At 35.8% G+C, this 11,102-nt stretch overlaps 1 protein-coding gene across 2 annotated transcripts; it reads left to right on the forward strand.

Annotated features, from left to right (window-relative positions):
* Positions 1 to 602: 602 nt before the first annotated feature.
* LOC124409935 (guanine nucleotide-binding protein G(I)/G(S)/G(T) subunit beta-1) lies at positions 603 to 10,603 on the forward strand. 2 transcript variants are annotated; one of them, XM_046887908.1, is made up of 6 exons: positions 603 to 778; positions 6,393 to 6,538; positions 6,908 to 7,204; positions 7,384 to 7,585; positions 7,716 to 7,932; positions 8,146 to 10,603. In XM_046887908.1, exons 1-6 carry the CDS (start codon positions 722 to 724, stop codon positions 8,250 to 8,252), a joined length of 1,026 nt encoding a protein of 341 aa, XP_046743864.1. In that variant the 5' UTR covers positions 603 to 721; the 3' UTR covers positions 8,253 to 10,603. The 2 variants fall into 2 exon arrangements, with proteins under 2 accessions (XP_046743864.1, XP_046743865.1); XM_046887909.1 differs by having other exon boundaries at positions 6,911 to 7,204.
* Positions 10,604 to 11,102: the final 499 nt, after the last annotated feature.

The following is an 11,102-nucleotide window of genomic DNA, read 5'->3' on the forward strand; positions in this document are numbered from 1 at the left end:
TTGTGGAGGGCAAAGAAGGCGATCCGCAGGTGGATAAGAAGAGGACGAGGACGACGACGAGCAGGGAGAGACGGAAGATTTGAAAGTACAAGTCAAGCTGGCGCGCGGTGCTGGCATCTCGGAGATCCGTAGTTTGCGTTAGGATAGGAGGAGGGCCGCAGGTTTCAGGTGGAGTTGAAACAGTAACGCCGAAAACCGGAGGAGGATCATCGAGTTCGGTGTCCTTATTGCCGTCAATCGAATCCTTTCACAACGTTAGTCTAATAGTCCCAACAACAACAAAAACAACAACAACAACAACAACATCATCATTGTCGTCGTTGATAGTAGTAACAGCAATAAGAACAAGACCATCGTCAGGAAAGAAAGAGGAGAAGACGAAGAGAAAGAAGAAGGAGGAGGCGGTGGTGGTGGAGGATAGTAAATATCGTATCGAGAGGATCTGGGGCGAGAGGAGGAAGAGGAAGAGGAAGAGGTAACGAGGAGAGGAGGGACGACGACGGACCCCTGCAGGCCTGGACATCAGGTCCCCCTCCCCCCCCCCCGAACCCCTCCCTCTATTAAACCCCCCGTTCCCCTCCCCCCCCCCCGGCCTCGCTCTTTCACCCTCCCTCCCTCCCGCCCCTACACACCCTTAACCCATCGCAACCCCTTCCGCAGCTGGGAGAAAAGCCGACGACGGTCTGTTTTTCGATAGAGAAACGGGGTACGAAAACGCATCATGAACGAACTCGATAGTCTTCGCCAGGAGGCGGAGACGCTCAAGAATGCGATCAGGGTGAGAGTTTTTCTTTTATACATTGTGGGTTTTTTTTTTTTTTTATGTGTTAAAGTGTGTTTGTCTTTTCATTATTTGGCGATAATATGTAGGCATTGTAAGGAGAGAGAGAGAGTTTTTTTTTTAGGTGAAAATAGGCACGAAGTTAGAGTAACAACGTGTTTTTTTTTTCGATAGCGATGGAAATAATTTGGGACGAATGACTTTTTGATCTTTGCTGCTTTGGTGTAAAATTTGCTCAAGGTTTTATTACGATTTTTTTTTTTTTTTTTTTTTTTTTTTTTTTTTTTTTTTTTTTTTTTTTTTTTTTTTACAAGTATATGTTTGGCGGAATTTAATTTTGGGATAATTTTGTTTTTCTTGTTGCGATTGTTGATCGAAATGATTTTTTTTTTAAATTTTTTCGAGTTTTTATGGAAAATTGTCACGAGACTGAATTTTGGTAATTGTAACGTATCGATAATAATTATTATTATTCACCTTTTACGGTTTTTAAGGTTTACTAAATTTTGGCTCGTTATAAAGTTGGAGAATAACGATTTTTTTTTTTTCTGAGGATGCATCATTACGATAATGTTACAAAGTTCGGTTTGATAAGTGATCATGTTCTTTGGTGGAATTTAGGCTAATGTCGTCGATCACATGTATATGTATAGGAAAAAAAATTATAATTTGGAAATTATTTTAAACGTAAGTTTTCCAAAGCAGAAATGGAAATTTGACCGCGCAATTTGAATCTAGTTGAAAGAATATTTCCATAACGCAGGATGTGCTTTTTTTTTTTTTAATTTGTTTTCATCTTTTCAATCATTAATTTCAATTACTATTATACCGTTCTTGACGACTTTGCAGCGGTGAAATATTTCTACGATCGCATTTTTTTAACGATCTTATGACGAACTGTCTAGGGGCTATTTTTATTCATAAAAATAATTTCTCTACAAATCTATAAAAACAGATTTTGGATAACTGTGGAGTATCATTATTTTTTTTCTTTTTTTTTTTTACAAAGTCATTGGTTTACTATTCGTCACTTGTTGTAATAATTTCACACTAATCGTTGTTCTTTCGTCAATCGAAAAGCCAAATGGAAATAAATATGAGTTTGTTGTTGTTTGTAGAGAATTTGTTTTGCGAATTGAAGAAAATCTGACCTGGTTCATTAAATTTGATCGGACGATGCGTGTTTTTTACAAGCAAAAATGATACAGGAACGTCATATCTTCTGTCGGATATCGAACTTTCAACCAATTTAATCGACAATTCCAATAAAAATGGATCGTCATACGAACGTTACGAACTTTGACCTCATGTATCGCCATGAAGTTTAAGGTGTATTGAAAATAGTTGAAAACAAACTTAAAATATTATATTCACATTCCGCAAGGTAAACTTTTTCTAATGGTTATTCCAAAGTTATTTTTTCGAAATTCAATTTCGTGTGTTTTTATACGTCATTTTATGTACGCTATTGCTATGTTTCTAACTTCGCGCGCAAAATATTCATCATGTGGTAACGTTTCGTTGAATACTGTACCGAGAGTTAGTCTGTATTATTCCTGTCATTATCATATTCGTTTCTGGCAGTTCTCAGACACCGAGCGAATCTGTCTCAATTAAACATTACGACGTATAATTTAGGTCGACGAGTGTTTAACACGATTCTAGTCATTCTAGTATTGTACATTTGCAATAATATGAATAATGACGAGCAGTTTTTCAACTCGATGCAACAAACGAGATGAGGAAAAAGAAAGGATTAGGAAGAGGGCAAACTGAACTAATACGGATAGGCGTGTGGGTCACATAGAAACGGTTCCGAATCATTCTCATTTTTTAAACATTTTCTAATTTATCTGATAAACAATGCTAAAACGAGACTTGGAAATTCTTAAAATAGAACTTTGGTGTGTGATATACGTATGTACATACATGCGTCTCTTTTTTTCTTCTTCGTTCTCCTTCGCCTTCGGTTTTATAATCTGTGTTTTTTTTTTTTTTTTGCTTGGTTTTTTTTTCTTCGATTTTTTCTTTATTGTAATTTTGTAGTGTCGCGAAATTCAACCTTGTGTTGAATTTCAAAGTGAATAATCTTAAATAGATAATTGAAAAGAGATGAAAAAAAAATACACCCGAATACCAGATTTTGTTTTTTCAATTCGTATTATCTGTTATAAATATATTCTTATATACACGCTGCTTTATATATGATTGACGAGCCAGCGATAAATTATTGTTGTTCTAGGTCGTTGAATTGGTTTTAGACGTTTGCTATTTGTTGTACATATGTAGATGTCATGTAGGTTGTATGCATGTGGTATTTAAGTGAGAGAGATAGAGAGATAGAGAGAGGAGTGGGAAAAAGTAGGCCAAATCTATTAAACGGAAAAAGAAGAGACAAGCTGTAAATGAAGATCAAAAAGACGAGGCGAAAATAAAGAGAGAGAGAGAGAGAGACGCAAAATATTGAGATTAAAATAAAAACGTTTTCGTTCTGCAATAATAAAGTTATATAATTTATTGATTCTTATATTTTTATTATTTTTGATCTCTCTCTCTCTCTCTCACTCTCACTCTCACTCTCACTCTCTCTCTCGTTCTGGTTTTCGTTCTTCTATGAATTTACATATCAAATCACATATTTAGTTACGAGATATTATTTTTTCTTTCCTACACCTGAATTTAATAGAAAGTTTCAAACATTCTTTGGTTGGGTCGATATTTAAACGGTACTTTACAGTAATCTTATAATAATAATAACAATAAAAATGACGAGGGTAACAATATCCTGGTTTTATTCACGGAATGTACGACACTTAGGAGTCGAATCGTTCGTTCGACCACTGGAAGTTGAGGTTTTCATTATAACGTGAATAATCGACTCGATTTCTAATTCAATTAGTATATAATATACATTACATCTATATGTAATACACAAATGTCGAATTATTTATATCTGATGTAGTTTTTTCACTTTCATTCTTCTTTTTTTGTCATTTTATACAACTGATTTGATGCATACGTTTATGTATAATTTATATACAATACATATGAAATCGGGGAATGGAGACGATGAATTAGGAAAGAAAGAAACGTGAATAATGTAATGAAGTACGCACGGACAAACTGTTATCGATAAGAAAAATTTACAAGATATTAAGGCTTTTAGTTTCAATATTACCTGCATAGCTGTACAGATTTTAAACTTTTTATTTTTCACAATATTACCCAAAAAAGTATAGAGGTTTTGGGTATGATCGAAACAAAAATGATTGTAGTTATTCGTTGTTATTTCTTTTTTTTTGTTTTTTTTTTCCATTTCATAGCTATAGCCAGAAAATTAGCATATGCGTGTTACCGATTCACATAGAGACATGTATTATGTATACAAATATTTGTTACAACTATTTTAATGCTTTGATAATGCGGTGGCAACGTCTATAGAAATCAATGTTGATACGCGTTTCCCTTTTTTTCTATTAACCTTTTGTTAATGTCATTGTGGTAAATATTGTTACCACATATTTCTTTGCGGTTTATTGCTGTTCCTGATAGTATACTAATGAATTATTATTTTTAGAAAGAAATTGACTGGAAAAAATCGTGAAAATTGAAGGGATAATTGATTGCTGAGAAAGTTATCCCATATGACATATACATATATTATACATGTTTTAGATAAATTATAAGTTTTTCCGATCGTTGATTACGAATCTGAAATCAGAAGTTTAAAAATTCAAGATGGCGGATCCAATATCGTGGACGAAAATTTCGAATTCGATTGAATTCGGAGTAAAAACTCTGTTCAGGAGTTTTTGGGTCACTGATTACAATTCTGAAATCAGATTTTGCAATTTCAGTATTCCGTACCCAATCAGTGACCCCGAAAACTCCTGCTTAAAGTTTTTTTATTCACCGTATTTGATGAAATTTGAAATTTTCCTCCGCCATATTCAATTAGTTATCGTTTCTTTTTGAAATCTGATTTCTGATTCGAAATTACCGACCCAAAAACCCACAGATTAAAATCTTGTTTTAAAAATTGACTCGGCAAAACAACGTATGATTCAAAGGGTTATTAAACCAACTAAACAAAATTTTTAATCATTAAAAAAGACACAAGATCGATTAAAAATGTGTCATCGATTATCATAATTATCGCGTAATGCATCGAATGATGTTTTTTCGAAAAAAAAACAACAAAAAACAAAAACAAACAAAAAACAAACAATAATAATCAGAATTCGGAGCAGATAACTGTGTAAAAATTGAATTTCTTTTCAGCTTGTATAACGATGTATCAAAGCTTCTGTCGTCTAGGGCGCGGCACAGACGACAACGACGACAACGACGACGACGACGACGACGAGGAGGATTCTCGGTTTCTCTTTGACTTTGGCTTTAGGTTCCTTTCCTGCCTGCCTGCCTGCCTGCCTGCCTGCCTGCCTGCCTGCGTCGTCGTCGCCGTCGCCGTCGCCGTCGCGTGTCCGATCAATACACGTTGTACAACCCCTCTCTTTCTCGCTCCCACGCCCTGTTTTAAATCTCGTGTTACATACAGTATATATACGTCACTACCTTATACCAATCTACCTACCCGGTGTTCCTGAACCATCTCCTCTTTGTCGTCGTTTTCCTATCGTCTTCTCGTCTTTCCGTTATGCCCTTTGGACACCTTCTTCTTGGTGTTGTTCTCTCTTCTTTTTTTCCCCCTTTTTTTTTTGTACTGTTTTTTTTTCTCTCTCTCTCTTTCTCTTTTCTAATCACTTCCCTGTCACTCTTCGCATTCCAAAACCACGCTTTTTTTTTTTTCGGTAGGTGTACAGATGCGCAGCAAAATATTCGCGAAATTTTGTACATTTTATGTGTATATTATGTAACGTATTATACAAATGATGCGTGTAATAATCCTTTCTGCTGTATGTATACGGTTACATTATGCATATGATACCGACGTGTATGTATACATGTACATAGCGGAGCACTCGTGCGTTTTTGAATGGATTGCAGATGTATTTTTTAAACGAGATAAGCACCAAAGGAAAAAACAAAATAATTAAAGTTTCCCTGAAAATGGGAGGGAAATTGGAGAGATAAATTTTTCTTCTTCGTTCTTCTCTGTCGTTCTACTATCTTGTTGAAGATTTGTTTTTTTTTTTTTTTTTTTTTTTTTTTACTTCCATCTCCTCTGATTAAACGTTCTTTTATTTGTATGTTAGAAAATATAATTTACCAGTGATTTTGACATTGAAACGAATGTGGTTGTTTATGAAAAAATTCAGGCCAATTTTTTTTAGATCTTATCTATAACAATAATAATTGCACACAGTAGTCATTATTACATGTTGAATTAATTTGTGTGATTTTATAATCGTTCAATCATTTTACATTTTCACTATTGAAATGAATTTTTCTTCACTTGGGATTATAAACGATTCGATGATTCCTGGTAAAAACAGAAAATACCTATCGCATAAATTTCAAGCAATGTATAAGCGATTTTATTATACAAATCTACAATTATGTTGTGAAATTGAATTTCGTATTCAAGTATTGTGCTTTTTTAAATACTGATCAATTTCATTTCTTTAAATTTTATATCATTGCTGCGCAGGATGCTAGGAAGGCGGCATGCGACACAAGTCTTTCCCAGGCGACGTCGGGCATGGAACCAATTGGGCGGATACAGATGCGAACGAGACGCACACTTCGTGGTCACTTGGCAAAGATTTACGCTATGCACTGGGGCAGCGACTCCAGGTATTACCCACTGTAACGTTCTTCCCTGTTTGAAAATTGTTGTTTTTCTTCCTGACTACGACGAAGCTTGCGGTTCTCGCAAAAAAGATGTAATTGGAAAGATCAAAAAAAAAAAAAAAAAAAAAAAAAGAAGATGACGGTGTTCACAAAACATTTTCTAAAATATATCTTGTATTTGTATTTGTTTCATTTTTTCATCTTCTTCCTAATAAGAATCGTTCTCTTGGTATTTTATTCTACGTTTCTTTTATACATTTTGTCATTATCGATTAACCGATGCGAATGATTGATCGATTGCATTGCATTCCGAAGGATTGCATTGGCCATAGCAACAACTGCTACTACTACATTTGACGTGATCATTGTTAGTAGGAACCTAGTATCTGCGTCCCAGGATGGCAAACTGATCGTCTGGGACAGCTACACGACCAACAAGGTCCACGCCATACCGCTCCGCTCTTCGTGGGTAATGACATGCGCCTACGCACCGTCGGGCAGTTACGTCGCTTGCGGTGGCCTCGACAATATATGCTCCATTTATAGTCTCAAAACAAGGGAAGGCAACGTCCGGGTAAGCAGAGAGCTGCCCGGTCACACTGGATATTTGTCGTGCTGCCGGTTCCTCGACGACAATCAAATCGTCACTAGCTCAGGCGATATGTCATGGTGAGTCGATTTGTCATACGTATTTCATTTCATTTTTCTTTCACACAGCGTACGAGTTGAGAAAACAAACTACTCGGGTCCATCGACAAGCTATGATAATTGATCGAATCAAACTGAGAGATGTGTAATTTGATAAGTATTGAAGAGACTAATATGCTTTTTTCTATTTTATTTGATAGCGCGTTGTGGGATATTGAGACTGGTCAACAGTGCACATCGTTCATCGGTCACACAGGTGACGTTATGTCGCTGTCGCTTGCGCCGGACATGCGCACATTTGTATCGGGTGCTTGCGACGCGAGCGCCAAGCTATGGGACATTCGCGAGGGTTCTTGCAAGCAGACTTTCCCGGGTCACGAGAGTGACATTAACGCCGTTACGGTGAGTGGTGGTTGTTTTTTGCCAATATGAAAATAGAACAGGAAACATCAGGCGATGAGGAAGTTGCGAAAATAAAGAGAGAGAGAAGAATCCAACAAACTGAAAGACAGACGAAAAATCTTGTTTCCAGTTCTTCCCTAACGGCTACGCGTTCGCAACTGGTTCGGACGACGCTACGTGCAGACTGTTCGACATAAGGGCGGACCAAGAACTTGCTATGTACAGCCACGATAATATTATCTGCGGCATAACTAGTGTGGCTTTTAGCAAGTCGGGCAGGCTCCTTCTAGCCGGTTACGATGACTTCAATTGCAACGTCTGGGACTCGATGAAGAGCGAACGCGCCGGTAAGTTTATTTTATAAACAAATGACCGAGTTTATCCATTGTTCGTATATCTTTATTCGCTTTATTATCTCTTACGCAGCTTGTCGTTTATGTCCTGAAATTTCACATGTAATTCATTTTTGTCTTATTTTCTTTTTTCCCCCACCTTTTTTTCTTTTTTTTTAACCACTATTCGAACATGCTCTCCGTGCTTGGCGTGACGAAAAACGAAAGGAATCCTGGCTGGACACGACAACCGTGTATCCTGTCTTGGCGTAACGGAGGACGGTATGGCGGTGGCGACGGGCTCATGGGACTCTTTCCTTCGCATATGGAACTAACTTGAGGCTTCTTTCAAGCCGAAGACGTTGATTCAAAGAACCAAACGCACCAGCCAATCCGCATACAGCATCAGTATCAAGTACCACCACTTGACCAACGGCGATCAGTACGGCTACGATCTTTCTCAAGATCAAGATAGTCGGTATCAGGATCGCGATGACGATCGGGACAAGTTCGCGGTATCAGCTACTAATACTAATAATACTATTACCGCTGTTACTACTACTACTACTACTACTACTGCTACTATTACTACTACTACTACTACTATTACTATTACCACTACTGCTATTACTACTACTACTACCACTACTCCTACCACGACGACGCATAATGATGATAATAATGAAAAAAAATTTAAAGACGATACAAAAAAATTGGTACATTATCAGCTAGATATGAATGAAACTTCTACTACTACTTCTACTACTACTAATACTAATACTAATACTAATACTAATACTTATACTTCCACTGCTAACTCTATATTCCACAATAAACCGGAGTTGAAGTTGATCAGGAACTTGGGACATCGTCAAAGTATTAAATGTAATAGTAAGAACGATAATTTTGGTTGTGGTGGTAAAGATAATTGTATTGTGCGGAAACGACATGAACAACAAGAACATCAACAACATCAAGAACAAGAAGAACAAGAAATACGAGAACAACCTAGTAGCCTAGTCGTCGATTTTAAATTGCGTAGATATATTAACAACGCCAGAGTTATTACAAATGACGCCAAGGTAAACCACGAGTACCAACGTTTCTAGTTTATATTATATAGTTTAAAAATATGGGGAAAGAGGAGTTGAAAAATGAACAAAAGCTGCCGACCCCCTTTTCTTACTTTCCCATATGGAACTTGAAGAAGACCATAGGAGAATTGATATAGTAGACAGGTCTGAAAATTGACTTGACGTTGAAAAGAAAAGAAGAGGAAATTCCCTTTCCCAGTCTCTTTGTGTAATGGAAAAAGTAATCTCGAGAAACCAAGTGAAAAGAATGAATAAATTAAATGAAACACACGGTATCCTCCCTCGCATAAATCCGCCATGCACCTTGTCCCAACATTAAAAGCAACACATGATATGAAAATTTATAATTATTAATTATTATATATACGTACGTATCGATAAAACGACGATTTGTCTCTCATTGTCGATGTTAATCATTTGTCACAGAAGTCGTCCCACATCCTCTGCCCTTTTTCCTCTGTTCCCGTTCCTCCGAAGGGTTGGAAATCATTCAAGCATACGCAAGCGTGAAAGAATAAGAGGAAAAAAAAATTCCAACTTTATATCTTGAAAATCACGGTGTTGTGGGTCGATAATTCGATAATATACGCCAGAGAAGAGAAAAAGAAAATACTTGAACGTCACAAATAAAATTAAGTATAGAGGAGGAAGTAAAAGAAGGAAAAACGATGGGGAATAACGGTTTAAAGAGGAAAAATAAACGGATGGTAGAACGAAGATAATATTTAGACCAATTGCTGCCGCGAATTATGCGATAATTTTTCCTTGTGTCAATTCGTTTGGTGTATTTTTTTTTTTTTTTTTTTTTTTTTTTAACTCTTTTCTTATTCAGTGAGAAGCAAGATAGAGGGAGAGAGAAAAAGGAAGAGAAGTTGATTAGGAAATTGTTAGGCTCGGGAAATCACGGGAATCAGGAAATTTCTAACATGCAGAATTATTATACGGGAATCGCGTGATATTTTAGAATTTGAAATTTGTTTTATATTGACTGTGAGAAGATCTCTACATTTTTTTTCTCCACTCTCGCGTGCATCGTACGCAGAGAATGCTGAGAAATAGAAATGAGAAAAATTGCGATATGTGGGACGGAGAAAAATTGATGGATGATTATCAAAGACAAAGGCGATGATGAGAGTGAGGAGAAAAACGTGTAAGATGCGAAATTGTTGCTAATATCCAAAAATAACAAGAATATGTTTAAGAAAAAAGAGTGAACGTTGAGCCCTGGAAAGGTATCTGATATGTACGAGTTATTCTTTATATCTGCACATGTATTTAACTTACACGCGGTAAATTTTTACGGACGCACAAATTACGGGCACACTGGCGCACACGTTTCAATGAAAACGCTAATGTGAAAGAAGAAGACAATGATGATTGAGAATAAGAAAAACTAATAAATGGAAAGGATAGAAAGAAAACACAATTATTTATAAGATAATTAAATCAAACACACACTTATACATGAAACAAAAAGCGGAGAAAAACAACAAAAACAACTACAAATAGTAAAGTAATAAATGAAAAAAAACCGCGGCACAAAATGAATAGCTCAATGGCGTTTGTGGTACAAGAAGATATAAAACAAAAGGGGAAAAAATAAAAGAGATGATTATATAATTGAAATTGATCACGCGCGTTGTGTATGATGTGAAACACGTATATAATTATAATTATTCACATAAAACTACATATAATTACTATAATTACTATTATTATCATTATTATTATTATTATTATTACTATTATTATTACTATTATTATTATTATACAACTATAGTTAACTAAACTGTAATGCAACGTAACGTGTAACGTGTAACGTGTAACGTGTAACGTAAGAGACCTACCTGTTTTCCTCTGTACTCTATATAATATATACATATATATATATATTACAATACAATATGATACAAAAAGAAGGAGAGAAAAGAGAAAAGTTGAAGAAAATTAAAGGATCCATCCAAAATAGATAGAAGAAGAAAGAAAAAAAAAAAAGTTAAAAACCCGGAGGGGAAAAAGTTGAAGAAAAAAAAAATATGGAAATTACAGCGGTGGAAAAAGAACGAAATCAATTTGGAATTCTTATACAAT

This window comes from Diprion similis, chromosome 8, assembly GCF_021155765.1.
Source record: "Diprion similis isolate iyDipSimi1 chromosome 8, iyDipSimi1.1, whole genome shotgun sequence".
NCBI classification, from domain to species: domain Eukaryota; kingdom Metazoa; phylum Arthropoda; class Insecta; order Hymenoptera; family Diprionidae; genus Diprion; species Diprion similis.